This window comes from Strigops habroptila, chromosome 2 (genome assembly GCF_004027225.2).
Source record: "Strigops habroptila isolate Jane chromosome 2, bStrHab1.2.pri, whole genome shotgun sequence".
Classification (NCBI taxonomy): domain Eukaryota; kingdom Metazoa; phylum Chordata; class Aves; order Psittaciformes; family Psittacidae; genus Strigops; species Strigops habroptila.
This window is the reverse complement of record NC_044278.2, coordinates 26263411-26290028: the sequence shown is the minus strand read 5'-3', so window position 1 is coordinate 26290028 and position 26618 is coordinate 26263411. Positions and strand designations below refer to the sequence as shown.

At 44.2% G+C, this 26618-nt stretch overlaps 1 protein-coding gene across 1 annotated transcript in view; it reads left to right on the top strand.

The window, feature by feature from the left end:
• Nucleotides 1-502: 502 nt before the first annotated feature.
• CYYR1 (cysteine and tyrosine rich 1) overlaps nucleotides 503-26618 on the top strand; it is a 57119-nt gene continuing 31003 nt past the window's right edge. The window contains exons 1-2 of the mRNA XM_030477304.1: nucleotides 503-733; nucleotides 2862-2964. Of these exons, the coding sequence (XP_030333164.1) occupies nucleotides 637-733; nucleotides 2862-2964 (200 nt within the window). The 5' untranslated portion in view covers nucleotides 503-636. The remainder of the gene's footprint in view (nucleotides 734-2861; nucleotides 2965-26618) is intronic.

The window sequence follows — 26618 nt, the reverse complement described above, 5'->3', positions numbered from 1 at the left end:
GGCCTGGCCATGGAAAACCCTTAATACTGAGCAGCACAGACAAGCGTGCCCGGGGTTTCTGGCCAGTGGCGGGCTCAGGCTGCGGCTCGCGGGGGCAGGCAGTGCAGGGTGGGCACAGCCCACCGTGCTGGAAGCACTCAGGTGTTGCCAACATCACAGCTGCAAGCATGGCCAGCATCACCCCCACCGGCAGCAGCGCGCCCCGTCTCGCACACCCGTTCTGCTCTTGTTCTTACAAACAAACCGCGGTTGTAACCCCAGTTCACGGACAACTGCGACTGCGATCCCAGCAGAAAACCCCTCGAACGAAGCGCCTGACCGAGGCGCGGGAGAACGACGGCGACAGCCTTTCACACCCCTCCGGGGCTCCCCCCGCGGCCAGGCCCGGCCGAGCGGGTCCGAGGCGGACAAAGCAAGCGGGAGGCGGGGAAGAGTGAAGGGCCGCGACGGGGCGGCCCCGCCGCCGCCACACACGGCGCTTTCGGGCCAGCCCGGGGGCGGCCCCGGCGCGGCGGGGGGCAGCGGGCCCGGCCCGGCCCCGACGGCGCCGCCCGCCATCCTCCCCACCCTGGCCCGCCGCCGCCCCCGGCCCGCCTTCGCGCTGGGGCGGTCGGCGGCTCCGCGCCCGCCGCCGGCATGGAGGCAGCGGGGCGGCGCGGCTGGACCGAGGGGCGCCCCGCCTGGGGGGTGCTGCGCCCCCCGCTCCTCCTCCTCCTCCTCCTCCTCCTGGCAGGTCAGCGGCGCCGGGCGGGTGCGTGGGGCAGGGGGAGCCGCGAAGCCACAGGCAGAGGGTGCGAGCGGCGCTGGGAGGGCGGCGAGGGCCGGGGCCCGGCGGGTTAAGGGAGGCGCAGGGGCTTTTCTTGGTTGCCGGAGGTGGAATTGGCAGCAGAGTTGGAAGAGGCTGCCCGGGGTGCCCCAGCAGGCAGGGAGTGCTGTGTGCGAGTCCTTCTCGGGCTGCAGGGAGGTGAAATCCGTGCCCTGCGGGAGAGGCGCGGGTGAGGTGTCCTGGCCCCGCACCCTTGTGAGCAGGGCGAGGGCACCCCTCGGTACTGCTGGGTGTTGCGAGGGAGCGGGAGCCGCAGGAGGCTGCCGCCCGCACTTCTGGTCCAGTAGCTGTGCTTACCGGGCATGTTAGCGGTACAGCCGTAGGTGCTTGTGCCGAAAAAATAGGTAATGGTGCAAAAGACTGAAGCTGCTGTCAAGGGGGTCCTGCGGGGTAACAGTGCAAAGGCCATGACATGGGGAGGGCATCGTGCGGGCATGGCAGTCACCTCACAGCAAGGTCCATGCCAGTCGCTGGCCTCCCCTCGCCTCCTTCTGGAGATTGCTGTCCCTCCAGCTGCCCCAGTTCACTTGTCAAAGGGGCTGCTCTTCAGACCGGTGGGTCAGTTGTTCCATTTTTTGTGCTTGCGAGTTTCTTTAATACAAGGGTCCAGGCTCAGGGCACAGCTGTGTGAGCTGGCCCCTGTGATGTGTTGTGTAGCCTTCTCCAGCCCTCACCCTTGGTGCTTGTTTTCAAGCAGTGACCAAGCATGAACAGGTTCAGAGAGCTGACCTGCAGAAATCTAGCAAGCAGGATTAAGGTTTTGGGATGGATCAGCAGCATGAGCCGTTCACTGCACGGTCAGTGTGCAAAGGAGCCTTAGCGCGAGATGGGAACTTGCAGACAGAGGTGGGACAGGAACGAGACCGTGTCAGCAGCTGACATGAGGCACGGTTGCCCCCATCCTGGCACGTGGAAAGTTGGATCAGCATGGATGAAAGACAGTAATGGGAACGGGAGAGTGGGAACCACTTAGCATGATCTGCTGCCTGGGGAACAGGAGCTACAGAGTATCAGGAATGCTTCCGCATTGTTTGCTGTCTTCGTTTTTCAGGTCTGTGCTGTGACAGTGTATGACCAAAGAGGTCACCAAGGGTGGTGGTGTGTGGGGCAGGGAGTCCATTTGGATTCATCCAGGCTGCAGCTGAGGTCCTGGCAGTGGGGAAGAAGAGCATGGAGTGAGGTCTGGGAGGCATAGGATCCCTGAGGGTGTTTTTACAGTGCAGTGACAGTACCCAGAGGCTCTAAGGGTGTTATTTCCCTGACTTAGGGCTTTGAAAACACTGAATTGCGACAGCACAAGAGGCCAATAGCTTTAAAATAGCTTCTCGCAGCAATAAAAGAATATGTGTTCTTCCACACTTCTTAATTGTGAAGAGCTCTCTTGCTGTTGTTTCACAGTGTGCATTGTTCCTCAGTCTGACAGAGCATCACTGCTGGAAATGTTTGTGGCCCTGGCTGGGCGGGACAGCCTTCGGCAATGGGGCGGATGGGCACCACCGTGACACACTGGCCATGGCCGTGGAGCTGGAGCAGAGCGAGAGGAATGCTGCCGGCTGACAGGGGATGAGGGAGCCCCAGGCAGCTCTAACCTGCACCCCAGGCTAGGGCTGGGCAGGGATTGGGGGAGGTAGCCAGTTCCCCGGCAGCTTCCTTCTCCTCTTCTGCCACCCTGCAGCTGAGAAAAACAGGCAGCCTGGCCTCAGGTTTCTCTCTGGACTCCTTGCTGGAATGGAAGGGGGTGATCTGTGGTGTCTGGATGTTTCAAAATGCCTTTTTTTTTTTTTTATTTTAAAGTATTAAGCATGAGAAGGAACTGAGATGGCCAGCTACAAAATACCCGTGCATAAAGCACCTAACTCTGAAATGCAGAAGGAGTGGGAATGGGCTGCCACTAGGATTACAGGGTCAGGTTATGCCTCAAGTGAAGTCCTGTGATTGTATAAAACTGTTAGATTGCGTTTTCTTCAAAGCTGAGCTGTACAGCATTTTGTTGTTGCTGCCGTTTGACCGCATGAATGTTATTTTTATTCTGCAGAAGATTGTCTGGCTCAGTGTGATAATGACTGCAAAGCTTACTGCTGTGATGGGACTGCTCCCTACTGCTGTTCATATTATGCCTACATTGGGAATGTCCTTTCGTAAGTATATCTGCACTTTCCAAAAGGAATGATCTGCTGTGTTCACGGACACTAAACTCAGGGTGCAGGAAACTCTGTTTTGGCAGTAAACAGTGGCAGGGTTTGGGGTTTTTGAGTTTTGGTTTGGTTTGTTATTTTCCTTGCTGGTAACAAACACTGGTATCCCTCTAAAGTCTCATGTTGCATATATTTTTGAAGCATACCAGAAAGTATGCTAAAGTATGCTAAAATTGAGGGTTATGTCCTTAGCTTGTGTACAATAATATGATTTGTGGGAGTAAGCTTTAGAGGTAGTGAGAACTTTGTTTCAAGCTCTTCACATGAAAAGGACTGTGAATAGAAATCTTGTGGGTTTTGATGAAATGCTGCGTTACACTACCTGAGTCAGACCACTTGGATTTGAGACTTTTTGCTTTGAGTACTTTTTTTCCCCCCTTTTCTTTTTAATGACTTGTTTGTTTTTATTAAATGGTGTTTTGGCTTTTGGTGGAATTTATTGAATAGATTCTAGGTGAGGGCAGTCTGACCCTTTAACACTGTGGTATGAATAGCATGTTTCACAGTGCTTAAAAAAGACCACAGCAGGTGAAATGGGGTGGTTATGAATATTTCCTATCTGGAGAAAAATATAGGAGTAAATTGTTGATTAAAAACATAAGCTCCAGTGAAGCTGTTTAGCTCTGCATCAGTGAGGAAGAAAAGAAGTTTGCATGCTAGTGGACCTGATTCTAGGCTTTGGGCTGAAGTGAAAACCCTTAAGTATTATGTTCATATGTGAGGACAAACCTAAACAAAACATAAAATAATAGAATCACAGAACGATTTGGGTTGGAAGGGACCTTAAAGCTCATCTAGTTCTAACCCCCCTGCCACAGACAGGGACACCTTCCACTAGACCAGGTTGCTCAAAGCCCTGTCCAACCTGGCCTTGAACACTGCCAGGGATGGGGCAGCCACTGCTTCTCATGTAGCCTGTTCCGCTGCCTCACCACCCTCACAGTGAAGTAGTTTTTGCTAATGCCTAATCTAAGCCTGTTATTCTTCAGGATAGGGCATCTTACCTTCTGTTTCATCAACCTCACCAGTAATCTCCTTGACTTTTAACATGTGTTCTGTAACGTATTTTGGGTTTATATTCTTGACTAAAACCAGAAAAGGAAAAAGAGGCTCGTCATGCGGACTGCTCGGTGCTTGGGGAGGAGTGAGTGGGAAGGTGATAGTTGCTTTCTCTAAAAAGACTCCTCTCTTGCAGTTTTTGCTTCAGCTGTGGTACCTGGGGAACATGACAGTGTTCCTTCCCTTCAGCATATTTTATAGCACTTTGAAGGAGTAGGCAGAGTGATGGTGTTTTAATACAGAATCAGTCCACAGTTTTTAAAGCAGATCAGACACTTCCTGGGCTAAAGTAAATAAGATTATAATAGAGCACTAGAATCCTTCATTCCTCTGGAAAGAAAAAAGCATGTACTTAAGATTGATTAGTGCTCTGGAATGACAACAGATCTTTTTTCCTACTTACCTAGGGAATGTCTGCTTTGATTTTTTTTTTTTTTTTTTTTTTTCCCCCTCATTCCAAAATTGCTTTCCCATTTACACGTGTGGAAGGAGGTGCTGGTTTTGAGTACCTCATTCCAGCTCATGTGTGGTTAGGAAGGATGGACACAATAGCCTAGGATATCACATTATAAGAAGGAGGCTTCCCATAGAGTGCGTGGATTTCATCTCCCACTTCTATGAGAACAGCAGTGGCATTTGTCCAGCCGAATGTCAGAGCTGTGCTTTGGGAAGGATCAACCAGGGAATTCTTTAGAGTGACTGCTGAAATGTTCAAACCATACCTTCAGCACCAGGTTGACACATAATCTTTTGTATGTTTATTTAACAAATGTAAACAGCTATTAAATTAGAGCTGAGCGCCAGTGGCTTTGACACACTGGAAGGCTTTGTGTGTGTTTGGATGGGTTTAAATACTGGAGAGCTCTTACAAGTGCCGTTTGCCACAACATGTCTCGAAGGAGACATTTGATTCTTCCCATTTTTTATGGTTAAGTACTCCAATTCATAGACTGGAAGACCAGTCAGGAGTTATTATACTCTTCTGACCTGACATTTTGCGTGATTGAGCATAGATTATTTTTTTGCCCCCTAAAATCTGTTTTGGGGGTGTCTTCTTTAAATGTGCATAATCTCACTTGGAAAACTTCAGGCATTAATGAGTTGACCATCTGACCATCTGTCTGTTCCGTAGTTCATTTACTAACATTGCTGGGAAATTTTGCTGGGAAACGAAGGTTGAAATCCTACTGTTGGCTCTTATCTGCAAATTTGAAATGTGGCCCTAAATAGTCATCATGACAGCTCTCAACCTTATTGCTGAGCCGGGTGAACTTTGTCAGCTTCACATGTAAGATTTGCTTTGTTTTGCTTTGCCCTGCTCAGGGGTCAATTCTTTGGCCTTCCTTTGAGCTCCCTATAGTATTTTCAGTTCCTTCTTGAAGCATGGCTAGCAGGGCTGAGCACAGGGTTTTGACAGAAGCCTTGCTAGGATTATTTTTTCCTGTATCTTTCTTTGAGTACCTATTCTGAAGCAGCTATCTGTGATCATCACAGAAGACATAAACAAACTTAGCAATTTGTTTCAGCTCTAAGTCTTTAAGTCATGGTCTTCAAAGCATGTCTGCTGCTTTAAGCCTGCAAGCTGTTCTTTGCTAGGGTTACTACCTTGCATTTAGTAGCCTTGCAAAAGACGTTACTGCGACTTTTAACTATGATCCTTAAGAATAACCTTCCCTTTTCATTATTTGGCATTATATTGGTCTTTTATGTGAAAGCTTTTCACGTAGAAGTTTCATGTTGCCTCACACCCAAATGACAAACCAATGAAATTGCATGAGAAGAAGACACAATCCCTGGAATTGGGAAACAGCCACTAAGTGACTTATCTGCCTATGTCTTTTTGTTAACAACTGTGTATTGAAATCTTTTAAAGAATCATTTTTAATCCAGCAAATTATATGTTGTGCCAGTTCCATGTAATGCTGTTCTTTAAATACCCTTCTTTTCCTGTTTTACCATTTTTGATCCTACCGTCCACAGCAAACAATGCTCTTGATCTGCATGGGTGATTTCAGAAGTGCCTTTTTACTGTCTTAAACACCATTAGTAGTCCTCAGTGGTTTTTTGGCTCCTCTGTTTCTTTAGAGGTTGCCTACGCTTCTTCATTTGTTTACCACTAATTTCTGCGCTCTCTCCATTCTTTATAAATCTACATGTCTTTCTGAAGTTTCTGTTCTTTATCTTCTTTGGGATGGTTTTTATTTTTTTCACAAGCATAACTCTCTCTTGCCATTTTGGAAAAGCCTTTTGGCATGCAATAGGTTCTTTTTAAACAATTTTCTGTTTTGTTTCATGCTTCTCAGTCTTCTTTTTCTAGACCCATATGCCAGCAATTGTGCAGACAGCCTATAAGCATCAGGCAATGATGTATATACTGATTTTAAAACAAAATCAGTGTGACTAGATCATGCTCATTGATACTTAAGTTGCTTGTAGCTTTTAGGTGATTAATTAACTCTCTTCATTCATTAAAATGAGATCAACATTGAATTATTCCGTGTAGGGTTTTACAATTTTCTATTTTAGGAAATCATCATATTTTTAGGGCACCAGGGAATTTTTTTTCTTTAGTCAGATGAGGTTTTCAGCAAACATCCTCCCGGCTGTGTGCATCTGTGATTAGCCTGTTTTTCTTTCCACACATGAAGAACAGATGCAGAGTTATCAGCTCACTCTAGTATTAGGATTTCAGGCCCTGTAAGAGAAGTTCCAGTAACTCCATCTTTAGTTGGACTACAGGTATAGTCTGTAAGCATTCAAGGTCTGTGACTGAGTCATCTGTAGTCCCATGAGCATCTCTAATGTAAAGTAACATATCCTTCCTCCTCCTCTCCCTGCTTCATGATGCCCTTTCGGAGCAAGTTGTTACAGCGTTAACGTTCCAGCTATATTTCCCTTCCTACTAGTTTTCAATAGCCTGTCATTATTTCCTCTGATGCATATGCATTTCCTCCTGTTTATTTGCTTGGCATCTAGTGCTTAATAGTTAGCCCTTCTAAAAATGATTTTTTGTATTTTATTTTTTCTTTGGACAAATTACAGATTTATGTTTGGACTTGTATAACATAACAGAGCTGTGTCCGTGGGATGAAGGAAGGGTGCAGGGATGCTTGAGTGCTCAAACTGTTCCTCCTGCCCACCTTTTTGTTCCCCACCAGAAGAAAGCTTGGAAGCACCCTTCCCAGCCTTCAGCATCATCCCAGGCCTTTGAGCCAAGAAGCTCAAACTGCCCTCCAGAAGGTAGTTTCTAAACGATTGAAATCATTTGTGACTGACCTTTTATCAGTTTCTCTGTGCTGCATCTGCTTCTGCTGCTCGCTACCAGGCTAGGGACTGCGACAACTGCAGTGTTATCTCTTGTGACAGATGCTCCAGGTTTGCCCACAACAGTATCTTCCTAACTATCAAACCAGCAGCATTTTGACTGAGGAGTTGGAGACATCTGGTTATTGCCTTCAGCTCCAGCTTCAAACCCCAGTGCTCCTCAGAGGTGGGAGTTGGTACGAAAGGGATTTCTTCCGCAGAACCTAAATTTGAGTGTGTGTTTCTGACAGTGCTTTTTGTATTTGCTTCTGAGAGGCCCCAAATTGTCTGGCCGTCATGCTTTCCCTGGTGGATTTTCTGTCAGCTCGTTTCCAGCTTCTTTTGTCTTCTCCATATTGTGCCTTGTGTTTATTGTGGCTCATAGGTAACTTCTGAGCCACAGAGACCTCTCTGGGCAGAGATGCCAGTAGATGCATGCTGTCAGGAGTGGGTCTGAATGCTATCTTTGCTCTTTCACAGCACTTCGTGACCAGCAGCTGTGAGTTGATGTGAAATAAACCCAGATTCCAAGTTAAATAGTGGAGCAAAGAGGACAAAAAGTCCAGCTGTTCTTTCAAATGAATGCTTCTGGACCAGTTGAATATTCAGTGGAAAGGAAGGGAATTATACCCAGATTTGGTCCACAGTATTTAAGAAAACTCATTGATAAAATATTCAGCCCTGGTGATTGGTCTGTATTTTCCTGCTTAAGCCTTTAAGGGGAGTAAACTGAACTACTGGCTTAAGCAGAAGAAGAAAGCTAAGATGCAGTGATGCTACATTACATTGTAAAGTGTATGAATTTTCTTGGTAAATGTCTTCAGAATGACTTACTCTAAGGCAACTTTTATTTAGAAAAACAAAAGAAAACACATGATTCCAAGGACTTCAAAAGTCACTCGAGGAAAAAAGTATAAAACTTTAGAGAACTGTGATTTCATTACAGTTAGTGGATGGTTATTTGCAAGAGAGTAGGTGGAAAAATCTTACCAGAGGTAATGAGGACACAACAGCCTGTTTAATGACCACTGAAGTATCAGGTGTTATTTACGTGACCTTAATCTATGTCGGAAGGGCCGAGGTTTTTGGGTGTATTTTTGTTTTAAGCCTAGAGGTTGCATAGTGTGGCCAGGAAGGAAGGAAGGCAGACAGAATGGGAGGAAAAGAGGCAGAGAATACATTTAACATAAAAATCGTGTGCATGCCTCAGCCTGCAAAACTGAAGAAAAAGCCATGAGTAGTGTATTTAAGTGTGGCATCTGACGTGGAGTGTTTTATAACCAGTAGTACTTTTGAGAAAAGCAGCTGACCTCAGAAAATACCATTTTTGTTTGAAAGGAAGAATGTCCCTTAAGCTGATTCACTTGATATGAGTATATGGGATGGAAGGTGGGTATGGAGGAGGGGTGCACCAAAGGACAGAATTAACATTTTAGGAGTTAGGAATATAGAGATGTAACCTCTGGAGTTCATAGTGAATAAAAAAATCAGGAAGCTTGGTATTCACTGTAGGTTCCAAATAATTAAAATTAGACACTGTCAGGCATCCCACGGTAAATATGTGAAGCAGCATATGGGTTGGGGATGGTTCTGTGTCTGCACGACAGTTGTATCGTACTTTGCTTAAAATAAAATCATGTTCCTCTTCATCTACGCAATGTTCACTAATTCCCATGACTGAAGCGCTTTGGGACAATATGTAAAGCTGAAAACTGCAGTTACCTGGTAGTTGTCATTTCATGCCTCTGGCTCTGTGACTTCTGATACAATGCCAGAGGTGCGCCAAAGGCCTGTTTCAATAATTATGTTTTCCATGTGGCTTGAGTTGTGGCTTCGCATGAGGAGAATCTTCCTGAGTGAGCATATGAAGCAGAGACTGAAAATGCTTGTGCGGAGTGCTTGGGGCTGGCTTTAAACATGTCATCAGTAAGGGCAAGACGGATAACCATCTCCCTTTTCTTCTAAGAGGTGAATAGCAGTTCAGCCTTTCAATCCTTGGTCTTCGACATCTGGAGTACCTGTGGAAGCATGTTTTCCGTGCTTCAGTGTAGGAAAACCTCTGCAAGAGAGGTATCCAACGCTCTCTGTGCAGGGGGTTGATTAACCACAGCTTGGAAAAAGATACAGGACCACGTTTTCATTGTAAAATCTGCTGGAGAGAAAACTGGTATTCAAAATGTGACCTTTGTGAAGTGTCTGAACTTCCAGTTGTTTTTTGTTCCATGCCTATTGTCCCAGTTCATATCCTTTAGCAGAGAATGTGTGATCAGATTTATGACCAGAGCAGTATCTGCTCTTGATGACGGCTGCAGAGGAAACCCTTGTCAGCACCAGAATTAAAACACAGGGTGCCTCTTCTTTAGCCCTTTGTGATTTTCATTTCTGACCCTGTGTTGTGACAAGCAGCTCAAAATGGGGAAAAAACTCTTTTGCTTGCCAAACAGCAGCTCTCAAAAGATAGCTCCCACTTGAAAGTCTCCCACCTCTTTTGTGGGAGGTGTCTGTTTTGAAATGTTTGGGACTAATGGGATTGGATTCTTTTGTTTGTTTGATCGGTTTTGAGAGTTTAGGGGGTTTTATGTTAATAGGTAGCCGTAAGAACTAGCATAGTTTTTTCAGTGAAAACTGGAAGTCTTTGTAAACACGCAAGTTCAGTTGTTCAGAAGAAAAAAGGCTAGCACCGTTTTGTGCTAAAACTTGAGTTGTTGACATCCCTGTGGATCATCTGGTTTTCATCATTTGGAAGATTGTTAGAATCTGGCCTGAAAGAGGAACCGTTAAGGTATAAATCACTGAAATGCTCTCTGTGGCTTACAGAAAACTCTAAGGGGGGAAAAAACAAACATTCATGAGGAATTCAGTGAAATTAACTTGCTTATACTGCACTATTTTGAAAATACTTTTTCAGTGAAAAGGAGAGATAATTTTGTGTTTATCACTTGCAGTGCTCTGTTTTGGAAGCCTGTAGGATTTTCCCATAAGGTTGGGTCATGCAAAAGATAAATGTTTTCTTAACACTTAGTAGGACTGATGTAAAGACTGAGCCTGGGGATTATGCTGATCACAAGAGGATTGTCCTTTCTTTGTAAGAATTTTACCCTCTGTCTGTTATTTTATGCCCCCTCACACATCTTTCCCTTTTTCAAGTGGTGGAAAGGTCCAACTCTGAATTTCATAAGAATCTGGAACTTTGTTTAGTCATCTGTACATCCAAAGCTTCAAGAGAATTCAGACAGTCTGCTAGGCACCAGGTCAGCAAAGCAGTTAAGTGCATTTGTAACTTCAAGGTGGTGAGTGGATGCAATGGATAGAGTCCTCATGCTGTTGAAATCAATAAGCTAATTACTTCAGGGTATTTCATGCAGGGATTTCATTCACTTGGCTCTAATGGGACAAGATATAAGCTGAAGTATCTCATTGCATCCAAGTGTCATAAAACCACATTTTTTTTCTTTCTTTTTTTGTTTTTAATTACCATGGTATCTTCCATGTTCACTGCCACTTCACGCTCCCTTGTTCCCGGTTCAAGTACCGCTTAATGAGGTGTGTCACTCCTGGAGGTACCCAGGACAAATCCTACCTCATCTGACCCATCCACTCCCTTGCACATCCAGTGCACACATGCGTCCCCTGCCCCCAGCTGGAGAATTTCTGTTTTATTGGCTAATTCTGAGATTTCACTGAGCTTGCAGGATTCTCAGAGAATTAGCCTGTTGCATTTTGTACTGGTTGCTCTGTAGTAAGTAATATCACACCAACTCAGAGCAGGGTTATTAATGAAGATACTTCTGGGTCAAAAGCTGTGCAAGAGGGCCATTTGATGCAGCGCACAGTGTAATTGCAGCCAATCCAAATAAAACCAGTAGCACTAATTCAATATTTGGACAATATTGTCCTAGAAGGACAAACTCATTCTAATCTTAATGTGCCTCTTTAAGGCACAGAAACAAAGTTTGCCATATATAAATGCGTTATTAAAAATTAAAGGAACTGAACTATTAATTCACAGGGCACAAGTTCCTTCGAGATTTATCACAACTGGATAGAAATTCCATAGTTAATACAATCCTTAGAAATTCAATTAAGTTTTCTCAATTATTTTTCTCTATTTAAAAAAGGAAAAAGTTTTGACTTTCACCTTCGGCATCTCTTCCGCTATAATGAAAGCCGCCTTTTCTTTTTCTACTTTTTTTCTCCTGCAATGAATTATTTTTATAAAATGTTTCTGCTGGGACTTACTCCACACGTAAGTATTTAGTATGGGATGGAGAAACACTCATATCACAGACTGGGCAGGCATGTTTCATCATCATGTCTCCCTCTGTTGGCTCATCCACACAGAAAAGAGATTTTTACTGCTGTCGTTAAATAGAGTTATTCCTTTTGTTCACAAGGGCGGCTTGGTTTGCTGCTGAATTTTCCAGCTTCTCTGTCTTTATTGAGGCCCATGGTACAGTTTGGCACAAGCACAAGAGGTACTAAGGATCTACAGCTATTGTTGAAACATCTGTTCAATAGCCATGATTCAGTGAACCTTATTTTTAGGTGCGTTGCGGAGTTGCTACACCGCTATTGAAGCGTAAAGGGATTGTGCAAACTGTCTCTACTCCAGTCCTTCATATAGTCCGTGATCAAGATGATCTAATGAAGGTGCAATTAGGATACTGCTGCCCTGTAGCTATTTCCAGTTGCTCAGTAGACAATAGGGCACCAATGTTAGTAAACTAGGAATAACATATAAAATGCAGTCCCAAATGTGTGTGCTTATGCTATCACATGAACTGCAGATTTGGTCTCTGATACCATATACTGCTTATTCCTATTGCTTCTGTGCATTTCACTTTTCCCTTCCAACATCAGGATAAGAGAGGACCTGGATGTAAACAGTGCCCCTTCCTTTTCTTCTCTTCCCTCCCCTTCCCTCATCACTGGTGCTCCCTCCTCATCCTCAGTAAAAGGAATAGAAATAGCTGTTTGGGACGGGAGGGAAGCAGTTAGCCTTGGAGAGTGGCGTGGCATGTCCCTCCATGGAGGAGGAGACACCACCTTCAGCAGCAGATGCCTTGCACTTCAGAGGACAGAGCCCCCCGGGAGCAGTTTGCAACCCTCTGGGTAAGGTAACATAAACTGGAGGGAAGAGGAAGGTTGTCAAGGAGAGGACAGGGGGTTGCAGCTGCTGCCTGTTCTCTTTCATACATGGTGTGTGTATGTATATACATAGAATCATAGAATGGTTAGGGTTGGAAAGTACCTTAAGATTATCTAGTTCCAACTCTCCTGCCACGTGTGTATATGTGTATGTATACACACAATTATTAAAATGTTTTTACTTCTGAAATTCTATTTTACCAATTTCCTACAACACTAAAACCATCTAGAGTACTGGCTGCGTTACAGTCCTGTTCTGGTATCTGTGTTGTTGAAGCACCATGTCAGTGATGCCCACTGGCAGCAGTCAGTGTTCAGAGTTTAAGGCGCTGTGGTGCCAGGAGCACTCCAGGTTGGACAGCCTCTGTGATTTTGGCTGGGGTAGTGAACAGGGATGAGGGAGGACCACGGCAGAGCACTTGTTCCCATATCACAATACCTCTACGATAGACTTGTGGAGAAAAAGAGAAGCAGAAATATTCAGATAGCAGACTGAGGAGGATTTCAGAAATGGAAGACAAGCAGTGGAGAGACCCAAAATTAATTGCTTACGTATAAGTAGCACGTGTAATATGATGGTGTTTAAATGGTATATGACAGCAGCTCTTAAAATTCTTTTGTTTGGATCACATCCTGTAAGCCCCTGAGTTTTTAGTCCTCTCATCATCTGCTGCTTTGAAAATGTAAACCAAGAGAGGAGAAAATAAGCAGCCAACATAAATTTAACACTTCACTTTTCATTGTTGGCACTAAAGCAACTCTAAGAGTATGTTGTACAAGACCTTGTTTTTTGATTATATCTCTTGGAATCTTCTCAGTTTTCCTGGTAGAGTAGCAAGAATTTTGTTAGTGCAATATTTTGTATAAAGAATACAGATTTTTTTGTAATCATCTTTGCTTTCCACTTGTGTAGGATATTATCTTCCAAGGGTTTCAAAATACTTACAATTGTCTGTTGTTTCAGTCTTACGCTCACAATATCCTGTTTGCCATTCACATAGAGCGTGCTTCTGCTGGTGATGGGCTCCTCGGTTCTAAAAACAGTGTAAACTAATACAAATACAGATGAATTGTTTGGGTTATGGGTAGAATTTTGATTACTTAGAGCCAAAGTTTGGTGTCTGAATATAGGCATTGAATATGCCATGGATAAGCATATTCAGACGAAAACCGCTTGGGATGGAGAATGGCCTTGCATGTGAGGAGTCCTTTGTGCCGTGTCCAGCACAAAAACGCTGTCAGCTGTGAATGAGAAGCCTTGATGTTAATCTAATCAAAGTAAGTAGTAACCTTTCCACAAACCTATTTTATCAGGTGCAAATGTTGTGTTCTTTTAAGTCAAGTTATTTTTGTTTCCCTTTCTGTTTGTCGACATCTCTGCTTTGGGGCGCAGCTTCTCCCACACTGCAGCGTGCTGAGTGCTTGCTGTGCTGCGTGGTTCTGGTCCCTAAAGACCTCGGTGAGGCCGTGTCTGATGATAGCTAATGTATTTACATGGCTGAAAGCTAATACTGTTTTTTCAGTCCATGGCAGTAACCCTGTGTTTGGCTTGGAAATAGGTGGCTTATTTGCATAAACTGAAATTATGAAAATGGATGACAGGATCGCCGGTCTGCTTAGCTTGCATTGCTTTCCTCCAGTGGCTCCATGGAGGGATAATTTGATACTAAATTCCAGCGGAGAGTGAAAGAATAGAGCTTCGAGGCGATGGGGAATGGATGAAAAGTTACTGCCCCCTTTCTCCATTTTCATCAACATTTAAAATTGTCTGAAGTAAAGCACAATGCATCTTTGTTCCTGAGCCTTCATGATTGAAACTCATGATTGAATTAGCATATTTCCAGAAATGTAATAAAATGTCAGCTTGATAATAATGCTTTCAAAATTGCTGTGTGACAGGGGTACTGTAAACATAATGGCATGTCTGCTGTATGTTTCATATAATATGCTACATTAAGATAATGTGCTGAGATTAAGAGAGAAACTGTGGTATTCAACATCTGTATTTGGTAAGCTTACATTGTTGCTATCTTCTGACATAATTTATTTTGCATTAAAATTCTGTAGCTTGTTCCTCACATCCCTTCCCAGTCCTCCTTTCTTCTGAAGTAGGTGAGAATGAAATAGCCTTTGGCATGGCTGCCTGTGGTAGCAGGGGATGGATTTGCTGATCTAGGAAGGTCTTTTCACATTGGGCACTGAAGGAAGAATTCGTTCTGATTTGGACCTGAGCTGATCAAACATTCTGAAGCTCTCAGCAAGCTGGCAGGTACAGGGTTTCTCTCCCATATTCCACTGCAGACATGGACTGACAGCAGCTGCTTGCAGGCTGACCTCCAGACTGGCATTTGCACAGCAGACAGTGATTGGTATTGCTTATCCAGCAGGGATGGTCACCTCTGCGTGTGAACTGGCCCGTGCACTGCTAGGGAAACAGCCCTGGTTTATACCACTCTAGTTCAGCAAGTTTTTTTGGTTTTGAGCTGTAGGTCCTTGTTTAAAGCAGGGAGCGTCTTTTTTTGCCTCCAGTGAGGGAGTGTTTGTTCTGCATATCTGTGAGTAGTTACCAAGAAGGATGCCCCAGTAGGCACCTGAAGAGACCTGCAATCCCTCCAAAGTGCTGGGAAGCCTTGCTGGGGATGCCACTAGGGCAGGTGTGCAGTGGGAGAGCTGGTGTGATTGCCAGCCCAGGGCTTCTCCCTGGGCTCACTTCTGAGTGTCCACTAGATCGTTGGGTACATTTTAGGAGTGCATAAAAATAACGCCTGTAGCTTATCTCCGTCTCATTTGAGATCTACCAGGTACAGGTACAGTCAGGTACCTTTGAGACAGCATTAGTTACACATTATATACTTCTGGTTTATTTTCCCAGGAACTTGCAACGAATAGGTTATACTCTCATTAAAGGTTGACTCATCTCTTCCATGAAGAAGTTGCGTTACTTGGAAGTTCTTGTTGCTTAAAAGCTGGGAGGTTACTCGGCAGGGCAGAGGCTTGCTGGCTTATTCAGAAAATCACCGGGACTCCTGAAGAGCTTCCAGCTGCCCAGACTGCATGGGGAAGAGCAGGGCTGTGTCAAAATGGAAAACCGCTGCTTCGTGCTCTCTTTTCTATGCCTTGTCATATACTGGGGTTTAAAGGAGAATTGTTCATGATGTTCGTGCTCCATAATTGAAGGAAAAGAGCAGGTTGCACCTCCATAGCCATGAGCTCTTTCCTCAGGCGTGCTTGCTCAGCAGGTGCCTGATCCTGCTGCCCATCACTGGTGGACACCTGCATCTCGTCCTCCCTGTCCTGCCCATGGTGCCGTGCTCTGGGGAGGGCACAGTTTCAAGCATGTTGGTCAAGCCTCTTTCGCATCCTTTGCCTGGCAAGCAGGGGGTGACTGGAGGCCCCGGGAGAGGCTGGGACCTCGACAGGGAGGACATGGAGGCCTTGTGAGTGGTGAGGATGTGCTGCATGGGTGCCCTCTTGCGCCTTCCCAGTAGGCTCCCAGGGCAAGCCCATCAGGATACAGCATTGAGGGAAAATGCAGTACCTCTTTTAGCTAATATAAAAGCAATTACTGCTCTGTTAGACTGGCAACTGGAAAGCAAGTTACTAGTTAGCAGCTGCTGTTTTAAATCTGTTTACACCCTCAAGTGAGGGTTTTCACTTTGGCTTTGTTGTGGTTAATAATTTAATATATGTCGCAGTTCCTGATGGAGCTTTGTAATGAGATGCCGTTGTTTTTCTGTGCTCACAAAAAACACTGGATGTGTGGATATGAGAAACAAGTCAGCTAATTTATTACTGTTATCTGTCACTTGCGTTGAATGGTTTTAATAACTGCCAGAACTAACAGCTCCTTCATAACCACCAGTAGCACTGCTATAGCTGTTGCCATATTTTTATCACTCTCATTGTTTTTTCAACTTGTGTCACAAGATACAAGCTGTCAATTAACTGGGCCAAGTCCTCAAGTCACTTGATATGCACTGACTGAAAATATGGTTCAGCATGAGAAGAGCTATGAGATTTTCCTCAAAACTGGCTAACAAAATCTTTTGGGCTGTCTCTGGTCCATCCGGAAGAGCAGCTCCACCGTAAGGATTCCCTGTGCTCTCTGGCCATGCTCAGGTGTGAAAAGTACCTTCCTCCTTGGTATTGTCAACAAAATCCTTATATTGGCTTCACAAGAGCAACACAAACCTTTCTGTCCAAATGCCTGTGCCATAAAATAGGGATTGGAGGTTTCTTCTCCCGTGAATGCAAATCTTCAGCTTTGGGTTTTGTGCTCTGACCTACTTAAGAAGTTGCTTGAGGCTGAGCTTCAATCTGGCCCCCTGTTTTGTAGCCAAGTGTTTCCAGTCCTATTTTATTCCTGTGGGTTTTAGCTGCTTATTTGTCAGAAAATGATGTTACTTTCTGTCTGTGTCTCACCTGCCTGGCGTGCCAGTGGGCTTGGAAAGCCCTCATGATGGCTGCAGGACATAAAAGCCTGACCCACGAGCATGTCATTTGGAAGAGCTCCCCTCACCAGACATTTGCTCTTCTGCTGCAGCAGCTCCAAACAGGCTGGGAGCCAAAATAAAACCAGTTAGGACTAGAAAGTGTGGCTTATCCTCTGCAGGACCATGACAGTTCAGAGAAGAAAGTTCTCTTTTTTCCTGTTCACGTAGGCTCGGCATCATCGCTGCCATTCCCCAGGGGATGATGCTGTGCCTCTCGTGCTGTAGGGATGCGTGGAGGCATGGATCAGCTGTCCTGAGGAAGGTCAGGCCGCAGCCTATGGGTGGGAGTTGTCGCTGCCTCCGCCCAGAGAGCTGGGCTGCAAGCAGAACATCCCTTCAAAGGAGATTAAGCATTCCTCTGTTAAGAGGAAATTGACTCCTCAGCCCTAAATGTCTGCTGCTGCTTCTCCCAGGGTGGGAGCCCCATCCTCCCAGGACAGCATCCTCCCAGAGCTGTCTGTCCCTATGAGCAGGATCCCAGCCCTAGCCTCCATGCCATGTGCCAGGGAAGCGCTCTCAAGGGACAGATCAGTGATCTTCCACAGGACGCCGCTGTGGTGTAACTACTCCTTCATTAAGAAATTAAAAGGATTAAGAACTGGCTGACATGTCCAAAAGTGAAGGCAGCGAAGAATTATTGTGTAATGAGGGTTGTTTGTACTGAGGTTCTTCGGGGATTAGAACTAGCACTGAAAATTTTCCAATGCCAGTCAGGACCTAGGATGTAAATGCAAAATCCCTGGTCGTAAATGTGTGTATGAGAAAGATACATTTTAAATGAACGCATTTTGGAAGTTCTCAGATGACAGATTTAAGGGTGTTTCTGTGACCTTGATTTGTTCCTCTTTTGTATACTTTTGTGGTGCAGTCTTCCATTACATGGTTTTCACAAAGCAGTGGGATTCTAATATTTATGTATGTCTTCCACGGAGATGTTTTAAATTCATAAGGGTAAGTACATCTTCATACACATTTAAACTTGGCCCCTTAATGCACATTGCATGTAGTAGTGCAGAAGCCCCTCTCTGGTCTTGATATGGGAGATTTCAGACCTGTAAGTGGCTTGGGTCTTTGATAGCCAAAAATCTTTACCAGCTCACATGAAATATGTTTCTGGCCTTATTCTAGATGTTACTGATTACAACCAAAATTCATCACAGCTGGTGCCAGACAAAATATTAGTTGGGTAGCTCAAGCTAGAAGCTCAAGGGCCAGAGAACTGAGCATGCCTCCTCTTTGGAGAGTCAGTACCTTCTGGCCAAGACAAACAACTAGCAAGGCCGTGCAGGGATTCTTTTTTCTTGTTTTCTGGGGAGTGACTTACCTGAACACAAACAAGATGTGTTCTTCTGTGATGTTAGCATGTTAAGGAAAGACAATAAAAATTTCAGCATACTAATTGTCATTTTTATTGTGGTGTTTCAGAAATTCACTGACAATACAATGATAAATGATCTATGCAACCTAATCAACATAACAAAGTGCTTTCCAGCCCCTAAGTTTAAAGTGTTTAGGGATTCCAGATCCCATTTTCATCTATCCGGGAAGAGGCTTAGTTCCAGAGGAAGGGTTCTGGGAGGTCTCAAAAGACTCAGACTTTCTGCAGGTGGTCTCCTGGCTTTTGGGACACTTGCTTTCTGTGACCAACATTTTACCCACTGTCCTGGAAAACTGCATGCCTTTGTGTATGCTGACTTCAGTGCACTTCCTGACTTTTTAGTCTCAGCAATGTGGCTTTTTCCTGTTCTTTTTTTTTTTATTCTTTTTAAAAAAAGAACACAGAACCCCCACACATGGACACCTCAAAAAGCCCTTGCATTCTCTGCTTACTCAGTTACTCTGGTTCTTGACCCTTCCATACTTTCACTACCATCTTTACATTATTTCTGCAAAACCATGAAATATAATAAATAAACTCTTAATCAGATGTGACTGCATTCCTATTTTTGAAAGCTCTCCAAGATGGTGAATTAAATGGGGGAGGGAAAGCTTGGATTCTGTTGTGAGCTCTGATAGTTCGGTGTAGGTTGAAAACTCCTCTGAATTAGCGACATCAGATGTAATACAAAATATCTAGAGTTTCGGGGCATCTTCTCAAATAAAGGTCAAGAAGAGAGTGAAAATAAGCTCTGTCCTGTTTGAAATAGATTTCAGTAACAATATGTTTTTTCTCTTCAGCTACTTAGCATATTTTTCATAGCAGTATTATATTTAATCTATGAAACAGGATTTTTTTTAGTTGTATTTTTAACAAGATATTTTCAAGACTCTCTTTTAAAAAGAATCTAGAATCTGTCTTTAGATGTCTTTCTCAGGTTTAATTTCTGCAGTCTGAAGACAGGTTTCCAATGGTCGTGAAAATACCAACTTTATCTTGAAGTCAACAGGAATCTTGTTGAGGCTGTAGAACTGGACTGGTAATAAATGTCTCTGGTCCACGTGCACAGTGATGGCTGATGCATGGTAAATGTGTGCCATTTTAATCTCTGAAATAAAATGTATGGAAATGATGGTTGGAGCCCAATCAGCATAGCAATGCATTATCAGTGTAGAATCTTTGTGGTATTCTTCCATCGCTTTGTGAACAAGCATGAACCACCCAAGTTCATACAGTAAATGGGCTCTAGAAATTTCCCCAGAGACTGTCTGCTGAAGGGAACTACCTTCCCCATGGTTTACTGCACAGATCTAGCAACTTTAAGAAGACATCTATTGCAAAATACAGTGATGTCTGAACCTAAGTGACCTTTCCAACACGGTACAAGTTTCTGGAAGTCTTTGTGTTTAGTGGGAGCCAGAATAGTTTTATAAGTGTTGTTTAAAATACTGTTTATTGTGTAAGTACAAGTGATTGTGCTGAGAGTGTATGGATTTGCGGTAACTCGTGTAGATGGTTTCTTTTTTTGCTTGTTTTGTTTGTAATGAAATTCTTTTACCATCTGCTTGGTTTGTAACCTGGGTCCTAGTTCAGCTCACAGGGAATCAGTGGGAAGTTTCACACTGTATTCCATGGGCTGTGTGGAAGAGAGTAGAGGACTATCACCTTCCTAGCGGTAATACTATCCTCTCCTCTCCCACCTGAACAGAAATTGCATTTGCTTTTCAGTCCTAGCGCTGCCTTCACCAGTTGGCCTCATGACTGGTGCCAGCTATGGTGGCTTAATAGCCAGTTATGGTTGTTGGGAGCTGGATCCCTTTCAGTTCAAAAAGTAGACTGAAGCTATCAAATCATTTCACTGCTGATCTTACAGCAGTATTTCTGAACTGATCACATGGATATAAATTTTATTACAGCTACCCTGGATGTCTCATGCTCTGAAGCAGCACGTTTAAAAATCAGTGTAATCTCCATTTAGAACCTGAAGCAAAGCCATATACTAAACACAAGACTATAGTTTGACTCCAAGAGAGGTGCTTTGATGTAAAGCCAATACATTCTGAATCTATTCATTTAATGCCAGAAAGCAAAACAGTGAATATTGCAATGTATAGTCCATGCTTGGCAGTTTCCAGTGAATTAGTTATATTGCCACGAAGAAGGTGATGTGTGACACAGACATTGCCTGCAAAAATAGCTAATGTGCTGTCGGCTTTAGGGCTCCATTTAAAAGGCAAGGTGATAATGGAAGCACATACTGTTGTTCAGTATCTACTGCCATGGTCTGCAGGTCATGCTGTAACTGCTCTCTAAATTTAAGTAGGTACTTACTATGTGCATCTGCACCAGATGGCATAGGTTTAGCACAGCCTGTGCTGCACCGAGTGAAATGGAGCATTTTTTGTTGGTGCTGGTAAGGATATGTCCAGTAAGATAGGAATAGATTAAGTACAGAGTTTTGTTCCCCACATAGTATCTTTAAGTGCAGTATCTGCTAGTGAAACAGGCGATGCTCCGTAGGAATGAATGACCAAAGGTGAGTGATGACCCCAGGTAGAAGAGTTATTGACTTAAGCAAATGGCTGATTTCCTGGAAGTTTCCTCGTACTGAGATAAGTGGTTAAAGCCAGACGAGCTACCCTTAATAAAGTAAACGCATAATCTTTTTAGCAACTCACTTCAGTACTCTCCTGTTACCACTTTAGTAAGGGGATGCAAATTCTTATTCAGAGGACTAACTTAGCTGTGGTGCATCTGTCCTGATGTTTAAACAGTGCAGTTTCCAAACCAGGAATTTAGAATTCCACAGATAATCCAAGTTATAACTAATTCTTAGTGTTCTCTCACTGGACTTACATTTTTTTGTATGTGTGTGGTCTGTTTAAACCAGGATGCTTAGGAATTGCCCATTCCCCCTGAAAGCTGAGCTCTCCTTAGCTGGCAGAGGCTGGTGGGCATGCTTGGTTGCTCAGCTCCATGGCCATCTCTTGGCTCCCTGAGCTGGATTCTCAGTGGTCCTGGTATTTATAGGGGTCTCTGCACACGCAGAACCTCCACAGAAGTCTGTTTATAGTGCAGGCTTGAAGGGAACATAAATTAAGGTGTACGCTAGCAGGTAACAGAGATAGGACATGTTTTAGGGCTGAGTGGAAGGCAGGTCAGTTAACCTTTGTTTTGCCAAATAGCAAATACAAAAAAAAAAAAACATGAAATTACTCCATGTTTCGTGAAAAATAAAAGTAATTAGTTATTCTGTAATCAAATTACTTCAGAAATGCTAGGTACTAGCAACTGCTGTATTCCTGTTTGCGAGGTGCTACGCATCTGGAATTATTTTCCTGATGTTTCAAAGGAAGTAGAATTGGGTTTGTTCTCCTGAGAGTCAATTAGTTCTCTCCTGGTAAATATTTCTAAATCTGTAGGTGAAAAAAAGAGCAAAGCTTCATCAGTGCTACAGGTCAATTGTGTAACTGCTTCTGCAGAATTCGTTAGCCAAAGCAGAAGATTAATTTGCAGATATTTGTGCTCTTCAGCCACAAGTCCTCCAAGCTATAAGACCGCTGCACTCACTGAGGGCCTTGGTGCCCACAGGGGACCAATTTACCTGCAGCTTTTTTGAAGTCCCACCTTCTGGTTTCCAACTGAAACAGGAGTTACGTTTTACAGCTGTAATCAGGTAGAGTGAGGGAGTCTTACCTGTCATACGCTTTTCCCATCTACTGCTTTGTATTATGGAAATACTGGTTTGGCCCTGAAGTTGTCAGATTTAGCCATGGCTTTCCAAGGGCCAGTTTTGTGACAGTGTGTCACTGTAGACTGTGACCACTGTTTTAATTTCAGAACCCTAACAGCTGCCAGGGGAAAGATAATGATGATACAAATGCTGTGATTTTTTTTATTTTCTACAAAAAAAATGTACAGGTGTGGTCTTGAGAGCTAATGTAAAGAAAAGCAAAATTAGCCCTAAGATATAAAAATACCTGCTTGGTCTTAGTTTTAAAAAGAAATCAGTTGCAAGGTGAAATCTCGGCTCCTTTTATATAGAGGAGAAGTGGGGACTGGACTGTTAAACCCAGGATGTCAAACAAGTTGCAGATTCTTGTGCTCCTGCATTGAAAAAAAATAATCATTGCAGTCTTTAAAGAAGGAGCCTGCCCCTATTCTCCAATTTATAAATATTTCATGCTGAAATAATGCATGAGGTAGCAGAGCTCACACCATGCTGCAGGGCTGGAATTGCTGTTTTCAGGTTCAGTTTGAAGTGGATCACTGGGGAACTACGCATATGCTGAAGCCAAGGTACCCAAATCGGCCACTGCAGGGTTTGCCTCTAAGCAGAAGTGTAAGAGGGAAGCCATTTGGCTAGCAGGGATGTGGTTTGTGTTGCTTTCTTTCTAGGTTGGTACAGAGTTTGAGCTTTAAGAAAACAGGGAAAAAATATAGTGTTGTGTCTAATGTTATCCTGTGATGCAGTTACAAATGCATTGCCTATTTCACCAGGTATCTGGTAACTGAAATCAGTACATGACTCAAAAGCTGCCTTTTTTTTCCCTTCTGTTTTCTTTTTTTTTTCCCCATTTTCTGGCCCAGAGGTTCAGATTTTGGGCTGCTGGTGGTTGAGTAGGGTAATTAAAGAGTTAGTCTCAGGAGGCAGTTATGGGAAAGAAGGAGAAAACCTCCTTTCCTTTTTGTGGTTTTGGGTTGGAAATGTAGACTCCCTGAGCATCCAGTCAAGAGTGCTTCATGGAAATGGGGCTGGGCTGCAGCAGCATGTGGTGCTTGGAACCACAGGCAGGTGAGCTGCCCCCACTCTAATGGGGGCTTTGCAGGGTTCCCCCCAACCCCTGGGAAGCAGTGTCCCCTCTAAGCAGAACGTGGGGAGTTCTGGGGATGCTGTGCAAGGAATGTATGAATGCCCATTACAGCTCATCATTCATCATGGAAATTAGGTGTACAGGGCACACTCTATAGTCTAATTTAGTGCTATTTATATTCCCCAAGTCAGCTCATTCTATCTACATAAACACTTAATTTCCTGTGCTCCATCTCTCTTAATACTCAATTTTGTCATGAACCCCACAGAATGTGGGGATTCCTGGAGGTCATATGTTTCTAGTTAATCTGAGAGGGAAGATGTAAAAGAACTGGAGCAGAAATAAACTATCAATTAAAATATTATATGCTTCCTTTTCTGAACCACTAGTAATTTGCATGATCTGGTGAGAACTACTGGGAAAAAGCCCTGGGAGAAATAGTACAAAATGCCCAGATGATTTGCATATTTAAACAATTTATTCAGCAATCTGTTAAACGATCTGTTGAAACAAGAAAATATAAATCACCCAATATTTTAGTACAAATGAGGTTTCTTCATCAGGAGATAAATCTTTATTGTGCATTGTGCTGTTCTGTAGCAGGATGTTTTATCCTGTTAAACCTTCATAAGGTCAATAATTAATTGTTTTACCAAGCCAGTGGTTTGTTGGGGATTATCTGCATCGTCCCTGTTTCTGATGTGTGGGAGAGAAACAAATGTTCCAGCCAGACTGTAGTTTTTGTGATTAACCAGAATTATCTCAGCTAATACTGGGATTTCCTCCCTCTTGGTTCATTTTGTGAAAGTATGAAGGAAAGAGTTAGGTTGAAGTGCTGGATAAGGACTAGTGAAAGTCACAGGTAAATTCTTGGCTCTGGCACTGATGTCCCAGGCAGCCTTGGGCAAGCTGTGATCAGCTCAGCCTATAAGCATGTTGAAGGAACCAAGCATTCCCCAATCTGTGAGCACGTATATACAGTCTTTTCTGTTTTCTTTTTCTTTTCTTGACTCAGTAGGTTCATAGTCTTGGTTGAAACCCTGTGGTACTGTTAGTCATAATAAAGAATATTCCCTGTTTACTGGATGCACTTTGACAGAATTTAAGAGAGAAATTAAACCAGAATTACCTCCACATTTTATACTGCCCGCAATCCCAAAGCTGCTAGGAACCAGATACTGCTTTACAGCTCCATTTGGAAGTAGCAGAAAATCATTTCTTCTCTCCCTCTCCCCCTGCGTTTGCAGTGAGGTACCATGAGATGCATTGAGTTGTCTAAACATTTTAAATGAGCAAGGAATGGAATTATATCACCACTCACAACCCATTTCTCCTGATACCCAGTCCCTTGCTCCACTAACTGCAAATCTTTACCAGATGCAGATGGCAGGGCCTGGCATAGCTAATGGACTCAGTCCCTGATCTTACCCTTGGAATTTGGTTTCTTTAAAAGTCGTTTTCATTGTTTGAAAAGCAGCAGACTGTTCTAGCTGCTGACACGGAAGTCTTAGAAACTGATTGGCAAATTTGAATGCAGAAAACAGACTCTGGTTAAAATCCAAGTGCATATGTGACACCAGTTGTTTTTAATGCTACTGTAATCAACTCAGCCAATTTCTTGTGGATAATTAAGTACTTGGAGTTCTTTTGTCTTGCATTAGCTGTTTCAAACATCAGGAACAGGGTGGTGGTTGTTTTTCTCTAAAACGTAAACTCATGATTAGGTTAACAAAAGTACTGACAGACTGGCAAGGAAGAATGGTGAAATGTGGAACTTTAGTCATGGGAAAAGGATAGGACGGGTGCTGCTACCGCAGCAGCCTGAATTGTGCCAGCACTTCTGTTTCTGTGGTGGGTTGACTTTGGCTGGCTGCTGAGTGCCCACCCAACTGCTCTGTCACTGCTGCTCTTCAGTAGGGGGACAGCTGGAAGAAAATGAGATGACAAAGCTGGAGGGTCAGCATGAGGACAGGGAGATCACTTACCAGTTACCACCATGGGCAAAACAGGCTTGACCTGGGGGAAATTAATTCAATTTAGTGCCAGTTAGAATAGCATTGGATGGTGACGGAAAAGGTTAAAATTACACCACCTTAGCTCTGCCACCTCCCCTTTCCCCAGGCTCAACTTCACTCCTTCATCACCAACTCTTCCTCTTCCCTCCTCCTTTGGGCAGTGCAAGGGGATTTTAGGGGATGGGGGTTTTGCAGTTGGTTCATAAGCAGCTCCTCTCTGCCGCTTCTTCCTCTGCACACTTTTCTGCTGCCCCAGTGTGGGCTCTCCATGGGCTGCATTCCTTCAGGACAAACCTGCTCCAGGATGGGTCCTTCCCATGGGCTGCAGCTTCCTTCAGGGCATACTCTGCTCCAGTGTGGGGTCCTCCATGGCTGCAGTGTGGATACCTGCTCCAGTGTGGTCTCTCCACGGGCTGCTGGGGATCTCAGCTGGGATGCCTGGATCACCTCCCCTCCTTGTCTTCCTCTCCCCTCAGGGCTCGCAGAGCTGTTTCTGACCTTTTTCCCCTCAGTGCTAGGCAGTGTTTTTCCCTTCCTCACCCAGGCTTTCCCCAGGTGCCAACTCTGTATGTTTGGGGTGGCCCTAACCCAGTCAGAGGTAGATGCAGAAGGAAGGTCCATGAGAGTCAAAGCATCAGGAAGTGGAATTGTGTTCGTCATCCTGGAGACAGCCATGCTCTGCAAACAGCTGTCCCAAACTGTGCATTGATCACCCACCAGATCCTTTTCTTCCCTTATATTTGCTGCCCTGGATGAGCTGGGAGAGGGGACACATCTGGGTCCAAAGGAGAAGGTGGTCTCCCATCTGCCCGTCTCAGCCTGAGAGCCCTGGCTGTTTCCCTGCTGCAGCTCAGGAGAGGTGGTGATGAGCAAACGAAGAAGGTACTGAGAAAAAAGTCAAGGACCTCTGTGTCATCAGTGTTTCTTCTTCTCCTCCAGCACCCATCTGGCTGGGTGCCATGCTCCTTGTCTCCTCCGCTTCCGTGGTAGGCAGCTGAGGCTTTTTCCAGACAACCTCGCTCAATGGCAGGGCACCCTTGCTATTCCAGTGGCTGTCACTGATGAGGATGTGACACAGTTCAAAATCTGTTGGGCAGGGTCGCCTGATTTTTAATCGTGACATTAAAATTACATTAATTGGATTTACCACACAAAAATCCTCAAAAGCTTTTATAAGTCAGAAGTTAGATTTACAAATCCTTCCATGCCTTTACAGTAGAAATCCTGCCAATAAATCCTAAATATGCTTTCAAATATAAATCCTTTCTTTACCCTTGGGAAGGAAATCACTGATTCATGAATCAGAACGGTAAAAATCCTAAAGTTCTATCAGGTCTACAAATTGTGATATAATTTTTAAATGGAAAATTCTAGTCTTGTATTTCTG